We start from the raw sequence: 23,833 nt of genomic DNA, 5'->3' as shown, positions 1-23,833 counted from the left end.
CCTCAAATGGCCCAGTCCACTTATCCCGGAGCGCCCTAGGCTCTACTGGTGCCATCACCCACACTTTTTGTCCACGTTGAAACTCGACCAGAGTGGCATTCTGGTCATACCAGCGTTTCATGTCCTCCTGGCCTGCTTCCAGGTTCTCCTGAGCGAGACTCCCGAAGCGGGCAGTCTGGTTTCTTAGAGCCAGCATGTAACTGAATACATCCTGGGGGGGTTTACTAGGAGCTTTCTCCAAAACGTCCTTAACCAGACTCAAAGGTCCCCTCACAGGGTGGCCATAGATCAGCTCAAAGGGGCTAAACCCAAGTCCCTTCTGAGGCACCTCCCTGTAGGCGAACAGAAGGCATGGCAAGAGGACGTCCCACTTCCGCCTCAAGGGCTCTGACAGGCCCATGATCATGCCTTTTAAGGTGCGGTTGAATCTCTCAGCCAGACCATTACTTTGGGGGTGGTAAAGGGTGGTGAACTTGTAGGTTACCCCACACTCCTTCCACAGAGACTTCATATACGGGATATGAAGTTGGTACCCCTATCAGATACCACTTCCTTGGGGAACCCCATGCGGGTAAAAACCCCCATCAACGCACGACCCACCACAGGGGAAGTGATTGATCTCAACGGAATGGCTTCTGGGTACCGGGTGACATGGTCCACCAAGACCAGGATAAACCTGTTGCCCATGGCTGTCTTGGGATCCAGGGGCCCCACAATGTCAATGCCTACCCTCTCAAAGGAAGTACTGACAACAGGCAAAGGCTGGAGGGGAGCCTTACATTTCCTCCCACTCTTGCCACTTGCCTGACAAGTCTGACAAGACCTCCAATGTGTATCTGAGTGCCTGCGCATTAGGGGCCAGTAATAGTGGGTGACAAGCCTCTCAGAGGTCTTTTCCTGCCCCAAATGTCCAGCTAAAAGCACATCATGAGCCAACCCCAGTAGGAAGGCCCTGAAGCACTGGTATACCACCAGCACACGGGCTGACCCAGGCTCAGGAACCTTAGGTTCGCTATACAGGAGGTCATCCTCCCAATAGATAGGTGGGATCCTGGCTCCTTGCCAGCCACCTGGTCTGCAGCCGGCTGCCGCAAACCATCCAAAGTAGGGCATGTCTTCTGTGCTGCACAGAATGCTTCCCTGGTGGTACCCCCTTCCTGCTGCCACTGCGACAGCTCAGGGTCCTCCCCCAGTTCAGCCACCTGTTCCCCTGTAGACTCTGGGGCGTCACCCTCAGGCTCCGCCTCCTCCCGGACCGTGGGACCTTCTGGGGCCTGTTTCCCGCGCCCCCTGCCCTTCCTCTTCTTGATGGTCCCCTGGGCTACTGTTTCAGGCTCCAGGGGCTCTTGCTTACCCTGACGGGCTGCCATTCACCGGGTGGATACGCATACCCACCCAGGCAAACCCAACATCTCCAAGTGAGACCTGTGTTCAGCTCCTTCCAAGGGGAATCCTCCAGGTCATTGCCTAGCAGACAATCAACAGGCATGGTTGGACTCACAGCTACCCTCAAGGAACCTGAGACCTCCCCCCATTCAAAGGGAACCTGCGCCACTCTGCACAGGCGCTCTGAGTTGTCCACTGCAACTACTTGGTGAAGTACGGAGGATCAATCTGCTCTTCAGACACCAGCTGACTCCTCACTGTAGTCACACTGGCTCCTGTGTCTCTCAGAGCCTCCACCCTCTGTCCATTGATGGTCACCCACTGCCTGTACTTCTTAGTGTTTTCAGGCAGTAGGGTTCTCTGCCCCATCTTACTGTCCCCTAGTGAGACAAGGGTCATCTCAGCTGGTTCCCACCCACCTGAAACCACCTCCTCCCCTAGCGCTACACTGGCGAAACCCTGGGACGTCGCACCAGTGGGTGCCGGTGTACATTTGGGGCATTTGGGGGTCCCCCCTCACATAACCCACCTGGTCACATGCATAGCATATACATGGGGGACCACCTGCCACTGGCTTCCCTTTGTAGAACCGTGGCTTCTTTTCAATGGGGGTTGGGAATTCTTACCCTGGGAATCAGTTTGGAGGCCTTTAGAGAACTCCCTCTGTTTACCTTTACCCCCCCTTTCTTCTGAGAGGGACCCTGCCCACCCTTGGCGTGGTCTCCCCCATACCTCTTCTGGACCCTGGTGCTCTCCCAGCGTTCCGCTTCGTGCGCAAGCTTCCTGGGGTCAGTCAGCTTGCTGTCAATCAGGTGCTGGCGCAGCTCTGGAAAACATAAACTGTTCAAGTGCTCCCAAGCAATCAGATTGTAAAGCCCCTCATACATAGTTACCTTACTGTCCTTCACCCAACCATCCAGTGACCTGCAATTAGAATCAACACATTTCAACCATGTTTGGGATTCCTTCTTCTTGTAGGACCTAAACCTATCCTTGTGCTGCTCAGAGGTAAGACCATACCTTGTAAGCAAGGCATCCTTCATGCTAGAGTAGGTGAGATTCTGAGCATCCCCTAAGGCTGTCAGTGTATCCCTCCCCTCTACCTCAAAGTGCTGCCACAGACCCACCCCCCCAATGAGCTTTAGGGGCCAGATTCATGTGGAGAACAGACTCATACCCCTTGAACCACAGGTGTATGTCATTCTCTCTCTTGTAATCTTTCACAAGGTCTTTAGGAATGTGCACCCTCCTCTCAGGCTGCACTGTAGGATTGCTGCCCCCATCTCTACTGGACTGGCTTCTATGATCCATCTCTCTCAAGCTAAGCTCATGAGCCATCGCTAACTTCCTCTCCTCAAGGGCTAGCCTTCTCTGCTCCAATTGGTACCCCCTTTCTGCCTGTCTGATGTAACTCCTCAGGTGTCAGACCCTTAGATGAGACACTGCTACCTGCCCTGGAGACCTTCTCCCTGGACATAACAGGCCGACCCACAATAGTATTGTGTACGGAACACTCTTCCTCCTCCTCCTCATCTTCCTCATCCTCTGTGTGCCCTTCAGTGTTCTTGGCTGTCACCCAGGCCCTCAGTGCCTTTTGCAGCTCCTCCTTCCTGGATGAGCTCTTAATGGGACAGTCAAAAGTTTTACAGAACTGCTTCAACTGAGTCTTGGTATAACTCTCCAATTTCTTAAGGTCAAAGTCAGCTCCAACTGATACATCTCCAGCTTGGGACATGATGAAGATTCAAAAGCAAGTGCAAAGTTCCCAAATTAAATTTCAAAGGAAGTCAATCAAGGAATCAGCAAAAAAAATGGAAGTAGAACAAAAACAGTCCCAAAGAGAAAAAAAATCAAAAGATCACCAAACAAGTAGTATGTGGTCACGTATGGTCTGCACTCAAAATAGTACTATACACTTAATCACTGTATGTCAAGTCCAAATACAAGTCCAAATCCCAACCGCTGATCACCAATGTTAGAAATGGGGTCTTTGGTGGACAGTCAGGTTACCCCCTGTTCAAGCAAGGACCCTTACTCTAGTCAGGTTAAAAGAGAATTACCCTCAGCTAACCCCTGCTTACCCACTTGGTAGCTTTGCAGAGCAGTAGGCTTAACTTCAGGGTGCTAGGTGTAAAGTATTCGTACCAACACACACAGTAACTCAATGACAACACTACAAAATTGCACAAAACCAGTATAGAAAAATAGGAAATAATTATCTAGACAAAACAAGACCAAAGTGACAAAAATCCACAATACACAAGTCAAGTTATCAATAAAAATGCAAAGAGTCTTTAAGTAGTTTCAAACACACACTAACGCTGTTAGCAGCAGAGAGAAGTCTTTGCTGTCCCTGAGACTTCAAACAACAGGAGGCAAGCTCTAGATCAAGCCCTTGGAGATTTCTTCTCAAGATGGAAGGCACACAAAGTCCAGTCTTTGCCCTCTTACTCTGGCAGAAGCAGCAATCGCAGGATAGCTCCACAAAGCACAGTCACAGGCAGGGCAGCTCTTCTTCCTCAGCTCTTCAGCTCTTCTCCAGGCAGAGGTTCCTCTTGTTTCCATAAGGGTTTCTCTAGTCTGTGATTTTGGGTGCCCTTCTTATACCCAATTTCTCCTTTGAAGGAGGCCTACTTCAAAGTAAAGTCTCTTTTGAATGTGAAATCCTGCCTTGCCCAGGCCAAGCCTAGACACTCACCAGGGGGTTGGAGACTGCATTGTGTGAGGGCAGGCACAGACCTTTCAGGTGTGACTGACCACTCCTCCCCTCCCTCCTAGCACAGATGGCTCATCAGGAAATGCAGACTACACCCCAGCTCCCTTTGTGTCACTGTCTAGTGTGAGGTGCAACCAGCCCAACTGTCAAACAGACCCAGACAGGGAATCCACGTACAAGCAGAGTCACAGAAATGGTATAAGGAAGAAAATGCTTGCTTTCTAAAAGTGGCATTTTCAAACACACAATCTTAAAATCAACTTTACTAAAAGATGTATTTTTAAATTGTGAGCTCAGAGACCCCAAACTCCACATGTCCACCCGCTCCCAAATGGAATCTGCACTTTAATCAGATTTAAAGGTAGCCCCCATGTTAACCTATGAGAGGGACAGGCCTTGCAACAGTGAAAAACTAATTTAGCAATATTTCACTGTCAGGACATATAAAACACATTACTACCTTAACCATACAGGGAGTGCAGAATTATTAGGCAAGTTGTATTTTTGAGGATTAATTTTATTATTGAACAACAACCATGTTCTCAATGAACCCAAAAAACTCATTAATATCAAAGCTGAATATTTTTGGAAGTAGTTTGTAGTTTGTTTTTAGTTTTAGCTATGTTAGGGGGATATCTGTGTGTGCAGGTGACTATTACTGTGCATAATTATTAGGCAACTTAACAAAAAACAAATATATACCCATTTCAATTCTTTATTATTACCAGTGAAACCAATATAACATCTCAACATTCAAAAATATACATTTCTGACATTCAAAAACAAAACAAAAACAAATCAGTGACCAATATAGCCACCTTTCTTTGCAAGGACACTCAAAAGCCTGCCATCCATGGATTCTGTCAGTGTTTTGATCTGTTCACCATCAACATTGCGTGCAGCAGCAACCACAGCCTCCCAGACACTGTTCAGAGAGGTGTACTGTTTTCCCTCCTTGTAAATCTCACATTTGATGATGGACCACAGGTTCTCAATGGGGTTCAGATCAGGTGAACAAGGAGGCCATGTCATTAGATTTCCTTCTTTTATACCCTTTCTTGCCAGCCACGCTGTGGAGTACTTGGACGCGTGTGATGGAGCATTGTCCTGCATGAAAATCATGTTTTTCTTGAAGGATGCAGACTTCTTCCTGTACCACTGCTTGAAGAAGGTGTCTTCCAGGAACTGGCAGTAGGACTGGGAGTTGAGCTTGACTCCATCCTCAACCCGAAAAGGCCCCACAAGCTCATCTTTGATGATACCAGCCCAAACCAGTACTCCACCTCCACCTTGCTGGCGTCTGAGTCGGACTGGAGCTCTCTGCCCTTTACCAATCCAGCCACGGGCCCATCCATCTGGCCCATCAAGACTCACTCTCATTTCATCAGTCCATAAAACCTTAGAAAAATCAGTCTTGAGATATTTCTTGGCCCAGTCTTGACGTTTCAGCTTGTGTGTCTTGTTCAGTGGTGGTCGTCTTTCAGCCTTTCTTACCTTGGCCATGTCTCTGAGTATTGCACACCTTGTGCTTTTGGGCACTCCAGTGATGTTGCAGCTCTGAAATATGGCCAAACTGGTGGCAAGTGGCATCGTGGCAGCTGCACGCTTGACTTTTCTCAGTTCATGGGCAGTTATTTTGCGCCTTGGTTTTTCGACACGCTTCTTGCGACCCTGTTGACTATTTTGAATGAAACGCTTGATTGTTCGATGATCACGCTTCAGAAGCTTTGCAATTTTAAGAGTGCTGCATCCCTCTGCAAGATATCTCACTATTTTTGACTTTTCTGAGCCTGTCAAGTCCTTCTTTTGACCCATTTTGCCAAAGGAAAGGAAGTTGCCTAATAATTATGCACACCTGATATAGGGTGTTGATGTCATTAGACCACACCCCTTCTCATTACAGAGATGCACATCACCTAATATGCTTAATTGGTAGTAGGCTTTCAAGCCTATACAGCTTGGAGTAAGACAACATGCATAAGGAGGATGATGTGGTCAAAATACTCATTTGCCTAATAATTCTGCACTCCCTGTACATTGCACCCTACCCTTGGGGCTACCTAGGGCCTACCTTAGGGGTGTTTGACATGTAAGAAAAGGGAAGGTTTAGGCCTGGCAAGTGGGTACACTTGCCAAGTTGAATTTACAGTTAAAACTGCACACACAGACACTGCAATGGCAGGTCTGAGACATGATTACAGAGCTACTTATGTGGGTGGCACAATCAGTGCTGCAGGCCCGCTAGTAGCATTTGATTTACAGGCCCTGGACACCTCAAGTGCACTGTACTAGGGACTTACTAATAAATCAAATAAGTCAATCATGGATAAGCCAATTACATACACATTTTATAAAGGTGTACTTGCACTTTAGCACTGGTTAGCAGTTGTAAAGTGCCCAGAGTAACAAAAACAGTAAAATCAGAGACCAGCACACATCAACAACCTGGGGAACAGAGGCAAAAAGTTAAGGGAGACCATGCCAAGGATGAAAAGTCTAACAAGTACAAAGGCAGATAAGTGTCCTCATTATTCATGGCAGAAGGAAACAAGACTTGACTACAGATTTGACTTGATGTTCCATGGTAGTTGGCAGGCCAGATGTTACTCCCAGATGTTTGACTAGATGCACTGGCCTAGGCCTGTGACCAAGCGAGGGAGGCCAGAAATAAATATTCCATACTTGTGTAAATGCCCAGGATTTCAGTTTTCCATTGTTTAATTTGAGGTGATTTTGTGGCATCCTTAATTGGAAATTTTTCATACAGTTGTATAGGTTTTCAGTCTTTATACCGGAAGCCCCATTGACCGAGAAAATGATCTGGGTATCATCAGTATATATAAATGGAGCTGATCCAAAAGATTGTATCAAGTAAGCCAACGGGACCATATGTACTTTAAAAAGTGTGAGCAGTGTCCGCCACCCTGCAAATCTCGGAGGGGCGGCAGTGGGATGGAGGGGACTGGGCGGGAATAACAAATAATTTTTAAAAAAGACCTCTTTCCGTCACTGCCGCAGGCTTCTCCCGCCACCTTGCTCATCTTCCTTGCCTGTTATTGTGTCCCAGCATTCACTGGGACATAAGAACAGGCTCCCGAGCAATCCTGGCACTGCTTACATGCTATACATAGCATGTAAGCAGCGACAGGATTGGTCTGAGCATCAGTCACTGCTGTTCAGACAGAAGCCTGGGGCCTGCACAGTTTCTCCAGCCTAGCTGTGTATGCAGCCAGGTTGGAGAAATCTAGGTGTGCATGTGTGTTTGGTCGGCCTCAGCCGGCCGGCCAAACAAACGTGCACTTAGTGCACTCTCCCCTCCTCCCACCTTCCGTAGCCCAGCTTGCCCCTTCCTGCACTGCTGTGCCAGAAGCTTAAAAATAAAATGATAGATAACTATCCTTTTGTTTTTCTGCCTCTGTAACAGCCAGAGGGCCGACCCTCCTTCGCCATAGCGAAAGAGCTGTCTCTGATTGTGAGAGAAAGCACAGCCCCTCTGAGGACCCCAAGTTCTGATTCAGACACATGGGAGCCCATCTTGACTTGCATAGTGCACTCACATTTTAACATGAGGACAGAATAGTGCCACAGATACAATAGCATGCCAGGCCTTTTTATAACACCCTGTGGTCTATAGCATCAAAGGCTGTCAAAAGGTCTATTAGAACATTGAAATGTTGGCAGCTCCATTGAAAACAATGGAGTGCTCCGGGCTTTTACTGGCCGGTAAAAGCCCGCAGCGCCAACATTCCAATCTTCTTTGTTCACAGCAGCAGCTGTGAACAAAGCCTCACGGAGCCTGAGGGGATTTTAATCCCCTCCGGTTCCGTGAAGCCTTTATTTTATTTAGGAGAACATTCTGTCCTCTAATGGCAGAATGTTCTAATAGCCTTAGAACCCGCCGTAGCGGGCTCTACCAGCTATTAAAGGCCCTCTCCCTTGTTAAAGGCCCTCGCCTTCGGCTCAGGCCTAACGCAGGAGCGGGCCTTTAATAGCCAGTAGACTCGGGCCTTTAACGCAGGAGCGGGCCTTTAATAGCCGGTAGAGCCCGCTATGGCGGGTTCTAAGGCTATATTAGAACATTGGAATGTTGGGAGCTCCATTGAAAACAGTGGAGTGCTCCGGGTTTCTAATAGCCGGTAGAAGCCCGGAGTTCCAATATTCCAAAGTTGGTCACAGATGTTACAGTGAACAAAGGCCTTCCGGAGTCCGAGGGGATTTTAATCCCCTGTGGCTCCCTGAGGCCTCTGTTTTATTTATTAGAACATTCTGTGGTAGAATGTTCTTATAGCCTTATAGGCCTCCGTAACTGGGTTATACTGCCGTTAAAGTCCCGCTCCCTTGTTAAAGGCCCTCGTCTTCAGCTTGGGCCTTTAGCGCTGGAGTGGGCCTTTAATGGTCGTTATGGCCCGCTATGGCTATAAGGCTATAGTAAAATCAGTGCTGTTGGCACATCTTTGTCTGCCAGATCATCTTATACTTCTGTAACAACACCTCTGTGCTGCAGCCAGCATGGATATCTGCCTGCATTGGGTGTAGCACATTTTGTCATTTTAAAGATTGAGACAACTGGTTAAAGACTGCACACTAAAAGGAATTTGACAAGTAAGGAAGTTGTGAAATTGACCTGTAATTCTTAAGACAATCTGGATACAAAGTGTTTTTTAAATAGTGATACAACTTGTGCTTTTTCTTCCGGCATAGAGCTATAGTTTAAAGACACCTTAATAATAGTCTGCACAAAGGACTAAGGCCCTCATTCTGACCCTGGCGGTCGGTGATAAAGCGGCGGCCAACCCGCCAACAGGCCAGCGGTCCAAAATATGCAGTTCTGACCCTGGCAGGAACCGCCAACACAGCCCGCCGCATTAACACTCCGCCCGCCACGGCGGAACAAACAAACAGCGCGGCGGTCCCCGCCAACAGCCAGGCGGCAGACAATGTACCGCCCACCCTATCACGACCCACCAATCCGCCACCTTTTCCGGGGCGGGAGCACCGCCGATAAAAACACGGCGGAAACAGACTACGAACGGGAAAACGCTCACCTCCACATACACCACGCGAGATTCCGGCAGTATGGAACCCGAGTTGCAGGTCATCCCCGCACTCCTATACCTGCTCCTGTACCAGGAGCACGCCCGGCGGCGCGGAAGACATCGGTGAGTACTGCACCTACGACACAGGGGAGGGAAAAGATTACCGGCACACACCCACCCACCCACACCCACTACAACACACACATCAATGCATTCCCACAGATCACTGTCACAACCCACAAACCCCCCCCTTCCGAAATAATGCAAAGACCAAAAGAAGAGATCTCAAACGGGCAGATATATTGAAAAATGGACAGCAGTAATCCAAATAAATAAATAAACTATGTACAAAATATATACAGCTACTAAATGTAGTCCAACCACTGTCCGTGGACCACAGGGGTCCTGAGCAAAGGGGCAAGGCCCAGTCCCACGACAAGAACTCCACGGAGAGAACACTGCAGGGGCATCAGAAAGAAAAAAGGACAGGCACCTCAGGGGGAAGGGAAGGGGGGGCACCTCAGCCACTTGAGTACACGACGCCAGATCCACGAGGGGACTCCATGACCACTGGCCCATCCTGGGGAGAGCAAAGCCACAGTCCAAACAGTCCATACAGTGGGTGGCCTGCCCACTGGGCCATCCTGGGGAGAGCAAAGCCACAGTCCAAACAGTCCATACAGTGGGTGGCCTGCCCACTGGGCCATCCTGGGGAGAGCAAAGCCACAGTCCATACAGTCCATACAGTGGGTGGCCTGCCCATTGGGCCATCCTGGGGAGAGCAAAGCCACAGTCCAAACAGTCCATACAGTGGGTGGCCTGCCCACTGGGCCATCCTGGGGAGAGCAAAGCCACAGTCCATACAGTCCATAACAGACTCCACTGCCACTGGAGGAGGCATGTTGGCCAGAGGACATCCTGCAGCCCTGCCCGAGACAGATCCTGCCCTGCCACGTCTGCCAAAGGGCCAGCGGTTCCTGCCTGGAAGGGCCCAGTTCAGCGGTTCTTGCCTTGAAGGGCCCAGTTCAGCGGTTCTTGAGACGGCGGTCCCCAGCGGAGCGGTGCTGGAGACGGCGGGGCCCAGTTCAGCGGTTCTTGCCTTGAAGGGCCCAGTTCAGCGGTTCTTGAGACGGCGGTCCCCAGCGGAGCGGTGCTGGAGACGGCGGGGCCCAGTTCAGCGGTTCTTGAGACGGCGGTCCCCAGCGGAGCGGTGCTGGAGACGGCGTGGCCCAGTTCAGTGGTTCTTGAGACGGCGGTCCCCAGCGGAGCGGTGCTGGAGACGGCGGGGCCCAGTTCAGCGGTTCTTGCCTTGAAGGGCCCAGTTCAGCGGTTCTTGAGACGGCGGTCCCCAGCGGAGCGGTGCTGGAGACGGCGGGGCCCAGTTCAGCGGTTCTTGCCTTGAAGGGCCCAGTTCAGCGGTTCTTGCCTTGAAGGGCCCAGTTCAGCGGTTCTTGCCTTGAAGGGCCCAGTTCAGCGGTTCTTGAGACGGCGGTCCCCAGCGGAGCGGTGCTGGAGACGGCGGGGCCCAGTTCAGCGGTTCTTGCCTTGAAGGGCCCAGTTCAGCGGTTCTTGCCTTGAAGGGCCCAGTTCAGCGGTTCTTGAGACGGCGGTCCCCAGCGGAGCGGTGCTGGAGACGGCGGGGCCCAGTTCAGCGGTTCTTGCCTTGAAGGGCCCAGTTCAGCGGTTCTTGAGACGGCGGTCCCCAGCGGAGCGGTGCTGGAGACGGCGGCCATTCTATGGCCAACTGCTCATTGCCTGGTGGTGCCCTCCTGGGCAGCGGGGATGGTGCTCCTTCAATGCCCACCTGGGCTGTGGGTGGTGGGGCCCTCCTGGCCAGCTGGGCTGGGTCCTCCCTGGGCAGCGGCTATGGGGGTGGTGGGCTCTCCCGGGGCAGCTGTGCCGGTTCCTCCCGGGGCAGCGCCTATGGGGGTTGCGGGCTCCTCCTGGGCAGCTGTGACGGGTCCTCCATGGGCAGCAGGCCTGCTGCCTGACTTCTCCGCCTTGCTGCCCTTGCCCTCCTTAGTCGGGAGTCTGTGGCCCTTTCCTCCCTTTGGAGCTGTGGCTGTTGACGGTGGCTGGCTAGTGTCCTGGGGGGATATCGAATCCGGGCTCCGGCGGCGGCCCTTCCGCCTTCTGCTCCTCTTCCCAGGGGGTGGGCTGGCTGTCCCCTTGCTGCTGGGCGAAGATCCAGACCTGCGGGCTGGTGGGCTCCAATACCCCTGCACCCTTGTCAAGGGGGCTGCAGGGCTGGTGGTGGCTGAGGTGCTCTTTTTACCCCGACGAGAAGGAGGGGGGGGCTCAGGGTCAGGAAAGAAGGTAGCAGTAGAGAGATAGATTTTCTTGGGACAATGGAGAGTGGTAGGTACAGTGGGTATGGGAGTGGAGGGAGAGGATGTGGTTGTAGGCGAGACAAGTTTGCTGTCTTTGGGTGCAGGTGCAGGAGCGGGAGGCTGTCGTGAGGTGGATGGCTGTTGGGTGGGTGGGTGGCTGCGTTTGTGTGGTGTGGAAGAGGGGGTGACAGACACAGTGGGAGAGGACACAGGGGACGTGTAAATGGCAGTGGGGGTGGTGACTGCACGTGTGCGGACTGGAGTGGAGGGTATGCTGGTGATGGAAACACTGGCTGATGGTGAGGTGAATGAAGGTGTGAGTGTAGACGTCACAGGGAGGGAGGAGGGAGACGAGGAGGTGGGGGTCACAGAGGTGGTAGTGACTGTTGGCATGTCTGCATCGGAATGTTGCTTGTGTGAATGTCTGCGTGATCTGTGGTGCTTATGTTTGGATGAGCTGCTCTTGGGTGTTGAGGTGTGTGCAGGCTGGTCTGATGGTGTGGGTGGGACAGGCAGAGGAACAGGAGACTGGGAGGAGGGAGTTAGTAGAGGGAGGCAGGAGACAGGGACAATGGCTGCCGTCAGTGCTGAGGCCAGAGCCTGGAACGGTCGCTGATGGGCAGCCTGACCCGAATGAATGCCCTCCAGGTACGCATTGCTGCGATGAACCTCCCTCTCCACCCCCTGGATGGCATTCAAAAGGGTAGTCTGCCCAACAATGAGCGTTCGGAGGAGGTCAATGACCTCCTCACTGAGGGCAGCGGGGGTAACAGGGGCAGGGCCTGAGGTGCCTGGGGCGAAGGAGATGCCCGGCTTCCTGGCAGAGCGGGCACGGGGCGAACGCTGAGGGGCTGCTGGGAGGGCTGAGATGGTGCGCTGGGTGGCGGCTGTACCTGTAATGGCGGGGGGCACGGATGGTGCCACCCCTGCAAGGGAGCTCCCTTCCGAGGACGTGTCCGTGTCGCTGCAGGGTCCAGTCGTCCCCGTTGTGGAGCTCCCCTCGCCCTCCGTCTCACTGGTCCAGTCAGACTCTGTGGCATGGCCCTCCTGGGCCATGTGAGATGCAGCTCCCTCCTGCCCCGATGCCACTTCTCCTCCGCCTGATGATGCTGATGCACACAAGCACAGAAAGACAAACAAAAAGGGGGGGGGAGAGAGAAATAAAGAGATTTTGAGTACATGGATCACCAGTACAGTTAGCGGACATGACAGACACAGATGCCCCCTGCACTAAGTTGCGCACTTGGGGTCCCCTACGCATTCCGTGGAACATGCCCTACACGCCTAGAGTTGACAACTGCACCCATGGATGACACGGCCCAGGGATGGCTGTACTGACACACTACTGAGGGTGGTGGCTGGGGACACAGGGGCTTACGGGGGTGCCCAGCCTACAGATATCGCCCTGGCCTAGGGGGACCCACAGCCCTCCTCCCCCACCCAGACACCTCCACTGCGCGACAACAGAGTAGATAATGCTTGTACTCACCCCCTTGTGTCTGCTGTGCTGCCCTCACGCGCCCATCCAAATCAGGGTAGGCCACCGCCAGGATCCGGAACATCAGGGGGGTCAGTTGACGGCAGGCACCCCGCCTACGTTGGGAGGCCATCCCCAGCAGAGACTCGGCGGTCTTCTTGGTCCCGCGGCGGATGTCCTCCCACCTCTTGCGGCAGTGGGTGCCCCGTCGATGGTGGACCCCCAGGGTCCGGACTTCCTTGGCGATGGCACGCCAAATCCCGATCTTCTCATGGGCGCGGACCTATGTGACACGTACAGGGAGGGAGAAATACCACGTTCAAGTTTGTCTGCATTTTCGTTGCCAGTGGCCCAACGCCCCCCATCCCCGCCAGGCCCCCCGCCAGGCCCCCCGCCAGGCCCAACATGCCCCCCATCCCCGCCAGGCCCCCCGCCAGGCCCAACATGCCCCCCATCCCGGCCAGGCCCCCCATCCCCGCCAGGCCCCCCGCCAGGCCCAACATGCCCCCCATCCCCGCCAGGCCCCCCGCCAGGCCCAACATGCCCCCCATCCCGGCCAGGCCCCCCGCCAGGCCCCCCGCCAGGCCCAACATGCCCCCCATCCCCGCCAGGCCCCCCGCCAGGCCCAACAGGCCCCCCATCCCCGCCAGGCCCCCCGCCAGGCCCAACATGCCCCCCATCCCCGCCAGGCCCCCCGCCAGGCCCAACATGCCCCCCATCCCCGCCAGGCCCCCCGCCAGGCCCCCCGCCAGGCCCAACATGCCCCCCATCCCCGCCAGGCCCCCCGCCAGGCCCAACATGCCCCCCATCCCCGCCAGGCCCCCTGCCAGGCCCCCCGCCAGCCCCAACATGCCCCCCATCCCCGCCAGGCCCCCCGCCAGGCCCAACATGCCCCCCATCCCCGCCAGGCCCCCCGCCAGGCCCCCCGCCAGCCCCAACATGCCCCCCATCCCCGCCAGGCCCCCAAGCCAGCCAGTGGCCCCAAATCCATATTGAATTAAACTCACTTGTTGGTCTGGAGGACCGTAGAGTAGCGCATACTGGGGGAGGACCCCATCCACAAGTTTCTCCAACTCCTCTCCAGTGAAGGCAGGGGCCCTTTCCCCAGTCGCAGCAGCCATTGTCCCTTCCAGACCGAGGTCACAGCAACACTTGCAGTATAGGTCCTCTCCTGTGAAAGTTCAAGTCGCAAGTGGATAAGTAGATAGGAAATGGCGGTCACGTCCGCGGCAGTGCGTACCGCGGCGGTGCGTACTGCCACCGCCGGCGCCCTTCGCCATTGGCTCCTGAAACCCATAGGCTTCAATGTTAACCAATGCGGCTTCGCGCCGCGGTCTTCGACCGCCGACCGCCGCGGTGTGTCACGCCAGCGCATTGACCTCACATCCCATTGTCACACTTCACAGGTCAGGCAGCCGCCATTTCGAGGGTCCACATGGCTCAATTTCAACTGCGTCACACAGGCCTAGGCCTTGCATAGCCACTCAGACACGCCATTCACTGCATAGAGAATCTTTTACTGTGCAAGCTGTGAGTACGTACCTGTGGGTTGCTTGACTCTGTGCTCCATGTTGTCCTTCCTAGGCACCGTCCGCTGGGTTTGGCGAGGAGACGGATGAATCCTCGCGTGTACCGACCGCTGGTGGACCTGTCGACAATGGAAGAACGCCACATTATCCTGACCTACCGGCTTGACCGTGCCACTATACATGAACTGTGTGCCCAGCTGGAGCCCGACCTGATGTCCCCCATCCGCCAACCCACAGGGATTCCCCCTCTGGTGCAGGTCCTGTCAGTACTCCATTTCCTGGCAAGTGGGTCATTTCAGACAACAGTGGGAATTGCTTCTGGGATGTCTCAGCCCATGTTTTCGAAGGTGTTATCCAGAGTGTTGTCTGCCCTGATGAAATACGTGAGGAGCTACATCATTTTCCCTGAGGTGGGCGAATTGGCTACAGTGAAGGGTGATTTCTACGCCCTTGGACATATTCCCAACGTCATTGGTGCCATTGATGGGACCCATGTGGCTTTGGTTCCCCCAAGAGACAGGGAGCAGGTGTACAGGAACAGAAAAAGTTACCATTCCATGAACATCCAGGTGGTGTGTTTGGCTGACCAGTACATCTCGCATGTAAATGCCAAATTCCCAGGGTCAGTGAATGACGCCTACATCCTGAGGAATAGCAGCATCCCTTACGTGATGGAACAGCTAGAGAGACACCGTGTATGGCTATTGGGGGACTCTGGGTACCCCAACCTGTCGTGGCTACTGACCCCAGTAAGGAATCCCCGGACCAGGGCGGAGGAACGGTACAATGAGGCCCATGGGCGTACTAGGAGGGTGATCGAACGCACCTTTGGCCTCCTAAAGGCCAGGTTTCGGTGCCTGCATATGACAGGTGGATCCCTAATGTACTCACCTAAGAAGGTGTGTCACATAATCGTGGCCTGCTGCATGCTTCACAACCTGGCTTTGCGCCGCCAGGTGCCTTTCCTGCAGGAGGATGGTCGAGACGGTGGTGTTGTGGCAGCTGTGGAACCTGTGGAGAGTGACGAGGAGGAAGACGACGGGGCTGAAACAGACAACAGGGACAGAATCATTGAACAGTACTTCCAATAGGACACAGGTAACAATTCAAACATAATTTAGTAAATGTGAACTACTCTCCTGCATCTCTGCTGCCTGTCTATTTGCCCCAGTGTATGATGACTGAGTTGTGGCTTTTCCCTCCCTATTTCAGATCTGGGGTCCCCACTACGAGTCCTGTGCTTCGTTTCCCCATGGACTACAGCTTTGTGGCAGCTGTTTGTTGACTTCACTATGTACAAGGACATATTTGCACTGTCATGTCAATTACAATATTTTGAAATCACAGCCAGACTCCAGATAGTTTTGTGCAAAATAGGTGTTTATTTCAGTGCTCAAAATGGGATGGGTGGTTTCAAGTGGGTGGGGGCTATGGTGAAGGAATGTCCATGGCAGAGTCCAGAGTAACAGTCACACAGGTGCATTGTCCATAGGCCTGTGGAGAGATGGAGCATGGGCAGTTCAAGGATGGACAGGGTGACAATGTGGGACAGTGGGATGACATCAGGTGGTATCCTTTGCTGGCGGGGGTCTTGACATCCTACTCTGTCTTCTTGCGAGATCTCAGGGCCCTCTTGCGGGGTGGTTCTTCTCCTGCAGGAGGTGGGGGTCTGGTGGGCTGCTGTTGTGCGGGGGCCTCCTGTCCACTAGCGCCGGCGGAGGTGGTTGGCTGTTCTTGGTCCAGGCTAGTGGCAGGGGCCCTTTGTTGTTGTTGAGTGTCCGTCCTGGTGTTGATGAGGTCCTGCAGCAGCCCTAACATGGTAACCAGGGTGGAGGTGAGGGCTCTGATGTCCTCCCTGTACCCCCGATAGTGTTCCTCCTGCAGTACCTGGATCTCCTGGAACCGGGCCAGTACCGTCGCCATCGTCTCCTGGGAGCGGTTGTATGCTCCCATGATGGTGGTGAGGGCCTCGTGGAGAGTGGGTTCCCTGGGCCCGTCCCCCCCCCTGTCGCACAGCTGCCCTCCGAGTTGCCCTGTTTCCCTGGGCCTCTGCCCCCTGGCCGGTGTGCCCACTACCACTGCCCCAAGGTCCCTGCTGTTGTTGGGGTGGTGGGTTATCCTGGGTGCCCTGTAGTGGTAGACACACCGCAGATTGACGCGCCCTGGAGACAGAGGCATGGGCCCGCTGGGTGGGAGCCGTGCTGGTGTTCCCAGAGGGGTTTGGGTCTGTAGTGGCCTGTGCCTGTGTGAGGGGAACCGACTGTCCAGAGGTCCCCGATGGTCCGGGCTGGTCATCGGTGTCCAGGTCGACAGAGCTGCTGTCATCGCTGACGGCCTCTTGGGTGGGGGGTGGGTGGAGAATTCTGGGCCCTCCGTGGCGGTGTGTTGACGGTCGGGTCCTGCAGGGGTATAGAGGTATGGTTATAGTTTCAATGTGTGGCATATGGGTGTATCTGTGGGTTCCCGTGTCCCCAAGTGCTGGCATTCGTGTGTGGGGGCTTTGGTGAGGGTGGCTTGTGGGGGGGATGTGTATATGCATTGGGCATGCTTTGGTGATGGGTGTCCATGCTTAGTGGACGCATGCAGGCCTAGGTTTTGGGATGTGTGGGTTGTGATGGTGAGACATTGGCAGGGAATAGGTGTGCTGGGGGTGGGGGTGAGGATGGTGGTGGGGGTGAGGATGGGGGTGGGGGTGAGGATGGTGGTGGGGGTGAGGGTGAGGGTGGGGGTGAGGATGGGGGTGGGGGTGAGGGTGGGGTTCGAGGATGGGGGTGAGGGTTGGGGTATGATTTGGCATGCAGGTGGGGGGGAAGCAGTAGTGAAGCTTCAACTTACCAGTGTCCATTCCTCCGCCGACTCCTGCGAGGCCGTCAGGATGCAGGATGTTCAAGACTTCCTCCTCCCATGTTGTAAATTGTGGGGGTTGAGGTGGGGGTCCTCCGCCAGTCTTCTGCACGGCGATGTTGTGCCTGGATACCATGGAACGCACCTTCCCCCGTAGGTCGTTCCATCGCTTCCTGATGTCTTCCCGATTTCTGGGGTGCTGTCCCACAGCGTTGACCCTGTCGACAATCCTCTGCCATAGCTCCGTCCTCCGGGCAATGCTGGTGTATTGGACCTGTGTGCCGAAGAGCTGGGGCTCTACCCGAACGATTTCCTCCACCATGACCCTGAGTTCTTCGTCTGAGAAGCGGGGGTGTCTTTGGGGTGCCATGGAGTGGTGTGTATGATGTGTGGGGTGGAGTATGTGTAGTTAAGTGTGTTGAGTGTGGTGGTGTGTGTTGTTTAGTGTGTGGATATTGTGTGGGTGATGGTGTAGTGTGCCTCTGTGTGATGGTATTCTGTGATCGCTGATGTGTCTCTCAGTGCTTCTTTCTGAATTTTTTGTCGTAGGGGTTTGTGGGTGATGTGGGTGTGTGTTTTATATTGTATTGTGTGTGTGGGAGTGGTGTGTGTATGTGTATCAGGTGTGTGGAATTCAAATCGGCCAATGTGGCTGAGTTTTGTTCGTTTGTGTGTATTCTGACCGCCGCGTGGATTCGTGGGTCGTAATGGCATGGGCGTATTTCTGTTGGCGTGACGGTGGAGGTTTGGTCACCTCCACTTTTCCGCAGACCGCTGGTCTCGCGGTCTGTTGTGGCTGTCGGATTTTCGGAGGTTTGGCTGCTGCGGGTCAGAATGACCGTGGCGGGTTACCGTGACCGCGGCGGAATTATGGAGGATTTCTGACCGGCGGTAGGCGCCTTTTACCGCCGAGGTCAGAATGACCACCTAAGTTTCAGGCAATAGATCTTTAATCAAGTTGACTGGGATAATGTCAGCATCCAAGCCAGAAGCTTTACTCATTTTTATCACTGCAGTGCATTACTCGTTGTTTAACAGAGTAAAATGACTAAGGCTGTTTTTTACCGTGGGAAAATATTCTGGGTATCTGGGAGCTGGGGTGCAAGGTCTGTGTCGAAAAGCCATGTCTTTAGTTTCTTTCTGAAGTCCACAAGAAAGGGTGCTGTTCGAAGGTGGCGGGGCAGACTGTTCCAGGTCTTGGCGGGGATGTAGGAGATGGAACAACCACTGCTGTGGCTGCAACAGATTCCGTGTGTGTGTGCGAGGGCTAGAGAGGAGAAGCGCAGGTGTCTGGCGGCTTGATGGATGTTCAGTCGATGGTTGATGTAGGCAGGTCCTTGATCATGTAAGGCCTTGTAGACATGCATGCGGGTCTTGAACTGGCATCTCTTCTGGATGGGGAACCAGTGGACGTTTCTGAGGGGGGGTGATGGGGGCCTGTTTTTTTGGTCTAGTGCGTAAGTGTGAGCAGGGTTTAAAACTAAGGAGTATTTAATTTACAATTTAAGCAGTAATTTATTTTTCTCTAAAATCTTGGCAAAAATGTTTTACTTATCTACTGAAGCAGATGAACCTTGTTCAGTGCATTTGTGCAAAATATCTTCTAAGATCTTTACTCATGGCAAACACTGCTTTTCTAACATTAGGTGCAGAAACCATTTTCTGTGAATACTATGTTAACATAGTAGCATTTATTGCCTTCTTGTATGAGTTGTTAAAGAAAGCTATTAATTCTTAACACTATGGGAGTAGATCAAATGCCAGGAACATTCTTATTGACACAAGCAACGTTTTATTGTGGTCAGCCCCTCAGTAAACCATTCATTTTGTTTCCCGTCGAAGTGACTGTGTTTTCCCTGCCAGAGGGCCATTTACTCTATAGCTATTGAGAGTTGCTGATTATATTTGCCTAGCAGATCGTTGGGGTTTGCCCTAAAAGTATTGACCAGTACTCCTGATTACAATTTCCAAGCCAGTTTATTCTATTTATGAACTAAGAGAACAGTTGCTTTTTTAATTGTCTAGTGCTTGTTTTTTCAACAGTCCAACTAAATGGTAGAACACGATCATCTGTCCAAGGCATCACACATGATGATGTTCGTGAAGTTAAGCAGAGATCACTGTCCCTGCAGTTTATGTCAATCTTGACTGTGCAGGATCAAGAGTGGCATTAGGTCCTAGGAAACAGGGGATGTGTGCATTTGTTTCCTTTTTAAGAAACCTGATTGGGAGAGGAAGCAAAGAGATAGGGGAATCTTTGTTAAGGACTATGACATCTGCAAAAGGCTTTTTAGGCAGAGGTAATACCATTGCCTCTTTCCAGTTGAATGGAGCATTGCATTACTCATCCTTGTTTGTTTTTTGAGAGGCATTCCCCAACCCTCTGCCACTCATTCATAGCATCTAGCTAAGGGTTAAATGTCCATTGCAGGTTTCCACTTACCCATTGTTGTCATCTTCAGCACCTTTGTGCCATATTGTGAAATGGAGCTTGTGAATATGATACTAATGAAGTAGAGGAGCAGAGAGAACCTTACAACTATACCATTCTCTTATAAGGCATCAAAAATAGCTGACCGGCTCTGTAAAAGGCATAAAGGCACAGAATGGTTTGTTTGGCGTAATGTGAAAGGGTCAGAATGGGACCAGTGGGCAATGGGTCCATATACCACAATTCATCACAATTTGTAATGTTGTTTGCCCCTTGGGGGATGAGTTAGGCACCAATGTGATAGACAAAGACAAACATACAGTCTAAGGTCACATTCTGTGTGTATACTGTTGCGAGAGACCATCCTTTTATTCAGTCACCCTGCTGTCTAGCACTGTAGCAGGATCCATGGCTTGGTTATTTGCATGTGACTATCATCATACTTCAAGGAACTGCAGTCTTATATACCTACATGGTGCAACATAATGACAAATATTCTTATAAAATACTATTTTCATCAGATGAGGGTAATACTGATATTGTGGAGAATACATTTTATGTGACAGATCATTGTAGAAATAACATTATTTCCAGGTACCAGAGAAGACCCTATTGGAATTGTCAAAAGATACTCTTTGCAAAGAGGGCTGCACTCATGTCCAAATTTGACTGTGGTCCTTTCTTACTTGTTCAGTTTTGGGAACTGTGTGGAGATGCAAGCATTCACAGCCTTCAACTGGAATGACCAGCGCTGCAAGACTCGTAACCGATTCATCTGCCAATTTGGTGAGTGATGCCTTCTGATCTTTTCTGCTCATGAACGTGTTTTAATACAGGCTATTTAGCCATACCTCACTGGAGGAAGAGTGACTATATCTTATGGCATCCTCTTAAGTAGCTCATTCGTGCCCCTCACTGACATTTGTTTGAGAATAAGCTCACTGTCTAGCTCTCTGGGTATGACACTTTAGGTCATGGACAATAAACCTTAGAAGACCTTCCCTTGAATTCTAGAGAATTGTTCTCCTTAACTGATATTTGAAGAACAGAAAAGGACAACTTTTGGGTTGATGTAATAATTCGTAAAGTATGTATGAGCCACACAATGTTCACACTACACTTTGTATGGTTTCACCTTCACAAATGGAAAACTGCACAATATGCATGTCAATGCTGGGCAACCTTGTATTGGAGGCCGGTGGTAGGCAGCACATCTCAATTTTCAATTTTGCAGTGCATTGTTAATAAGGATGGGTCATAACAGCCGTCCTCATGCTACTACCTTGCTCTAGAAACAGTTTGCTTTATACATCAGTATCCCTCAGGTACCTTCCATGGAAGTGGTGAGAAGAATTCTGTTAGTAGGATAATTCCATGCCACGTCAAAACAGATGTATAGTCAAATTTTTAAGATTATCACTGATGGAGAATTATTTCTATGGTTATAAACAAAAGAAAGGGACTAGAATGGGGCACAATTACCCCCGCCAACATAGCAAATTTATATTTGTCTTAGATTTGAAGAAAATGTATATATGGCAACTCAAATCCACACAAAGTTTGTTTGATGGATTGGAAGTATTATCCAGCTGATACTTTCTTTATTTGGAAAGGAGTAAGTAAGTGAAAAATGTTCATGACATATAGGAATGGTCAATAGGAGAATGTAAAATCCATGTATACAATTGATGATGAAAATATTGTGGTACCTATTCACAAAGGTAAGTTTACATGTGAGTAAATCTAAACATGTACATTTACACTTCCACTTCAAGGCAAACGTACCTGCTAGTAACCATTTCTGATTATGAATTCACTCCAAAGTGTAGACTTATATGCCTCCACCACATGGAATGGAGCCACATTTACAACAGTAGAGTTAATACTTGTATCCTTTTACAAGTAGGTTGAGTTCTCTGCCACTGGGACAGAGTTCTCACAGTGGTAAAGTATTGCGAAAATGTTAAAAGTTTATTAAACTTTAAAAAAATAGTACACATATTTTTATTTTAAATATTATTGTAAATGTGTTATATTTATGTATTTTAAATGTAAAACAAAATAAAAAATGCTTTAGCACTGTTAAGTTAATTTTGAATTGTCTTTAATTAAATATTTTTGTAAATTATATAAAAAACACTTAAAGTAAAATATTTACATTTATTTATTATGTTTTAAAAATAAAAATGTGTAGAATTTATTTAATACATTAAGTACTTTAAAATGTCACATTACAGTTTAAATTAAAAAAGCTATTAAAATATTTATCATAAAATAATATTTATTTTTATTTATTTATATTTTTACCATTACATTAAATGTATATATATTTAAAAACTAAAAATAATTAATTTATTTGAACATTATTTCATGGGGGGTTCCTTTTTAAGTCCCTGCCTCCATTATATTCGGTGGGAGAGCATTGTAATACCAATAGTTGGCCATGTGTCCTTTTTGGTATGCAGTTTATGAAAAGCAGTGGGCTACACCTTTGTGGGTGGGTGTCTGTCTCTCCCTGAATTCCTCTTTAACCCTCCCCAAACCCTTCCCTACTCCTCCCTAAACTCCAACCCCTACTATTTAGTTGAAAATAGTCCCCATTTTCCAGCCACACCCCAACCCTTCCACATTTACTACTAAGTAGGAAACATATATATGTGAAGCTCCCCACATAGAAAAGATTTAAGGTAGAGATTGCCACCCCTGGGTTTATGAATTGTATTTTGAAATAAGTAAGTAGTACTACTGTAGTACTACTTTACAGACTAAAAAGTGTAGTTTGGCCCTCAGCTTTTAGATTTGCCAACCTTTGAGAAAGAAGGAAAATTAAGAACTGTGTTGGTTATTAAATCAGCAGACCAGCAGACTGTAACACATTCTTACCTTATACAAGTGACGCATGAGGAGCAGTAAGGAGAATATACCAAAGGGGCAATTTTCTGTCCGAGAATAAAGGATTCATTAAGGGAAAAATGTGATATACATTCCACACACATTGAAGGAATGGCTATTGTTAAGAGGATATTCCAAAAGAATAATAAGGAGGACCTTCAAATGAGCATATCGTCAGAACCCATGCAATAGAGAACACTCCAAAAAAGGAAAAAAGATGATAAAATAGTAGCAGAATGTAGTTATAATTATATGAGAAATGGTGTTAATACCTTGATCAGTAAGAAATGAGAGATTTTGAATGTTGGTACAACAAGAATGGAAGCTCAAAGTACATTCACACTCGTGAGGAGAGCAGATGACACAAGTATGAAGACTGTTGCCATGACAAGAACATCAGAGCTGCTGGCAGGTAATTTATTAATTGTACATAGGCAGATTAAGTAAAAAATAAGTTTGATAAATACTATGATAATACACATATTGTAGAAGAAAAAAACTAGTGCACACAGTGTTTATCAGTGCAATAAAAATGCATATAGTGCAGACCATGGGGGAAGTGAGAACTAGAATAGTAGAACATAGATTAGCTATGTGACATAGTAGATTAAATGTAATTTATCTCAAATTTCGTTTCATAACATTAGATAATATGAATGTAAAATACATTGAAGATTAGATGATTTATAATTTATAAGATAAATGGGAACAAAAAAAATGATATACTACTGACAGTAAATGAAAAAAATGGATTTTATCAGAGACCTATAAATTAAGTTAAATGAGGGAATTGATCAGATTATATTGACCACTCTTTGAGTACCGTGGAGTTTACTGTTAGTGTTAAAAAAACAGAATACATCAAACAAGGCTATCTAAGAGCTAAATGACTAAGAAATTATACTATAAGATTTAACTTAGATGACTACAGCAAAAATATATGATGATATTGTGGCCAATTTATTAAATGAACAACGATATAGGAATGAATGCAGTACTACCTTCTGCGTCAAAGGACTTCAAGATTAATATCTTTACTACATAATATGCAATAGATATTGTTAGAAGAGGGTTTCATCCCTTAGCTGCTGGGGCTCCCCCCCTCCACCCCATCCTCCTTCATTGCTGAGCCCTTTTTTGGGTTATTTGGGGTAGTTTGTGCTTAGGGATCTTATTTTCCACATAAGGAATC

General features: G+C 50.0%; 1 protein-coding gene across 3 annotated transcripts in view; it reads left to right on the top strand.

Moving 5' to 3' along the window:
- The window catches only part of LOC138268133 (C-type lectin domain family 18 member A-like), a 192,547-nt gene that overhangs the window by 97,981 nt on the left and 70,733 nt on the right, over positions 1 to 23,833 (top strand). For all 3 annotated transcript variants that reach the window (XM_069217542.1, XM_069217544.1, XM_069217543.1), the window contains one exon: positions 20,444 to 20,535. In XM_069217542.1, coding sequence (XP_069073643.1) covers positions 20,444 to 20,535 — 92 coding nt within the window. The remainder of the gene's footprint in view (positions 1 to 20,443; positions 20,536 to 23,833) is intronic.

This window comes from Pleurodeles waltl, chromosome 12 (genome assembly GCF_031143425.1).
Source record: "Pleurodeles waltl isolate 20211129_DDA chromosome 12, aPleWal1.hap1.20221129, whole genome shotgun sequence".
Taxonomy (NCBI): domain Eukaryota; kingdom Metazoa; phylum Chordata; class Amphibia; order Caudata; family Salamandridae; genus Pleurodeles; species Pleurodeles waltl.
The sequence above is the reverse complement of the archived record's forward strand: the minus strand, read 5'-3'. Positions and strand labels throughout refer to the sequence as shown.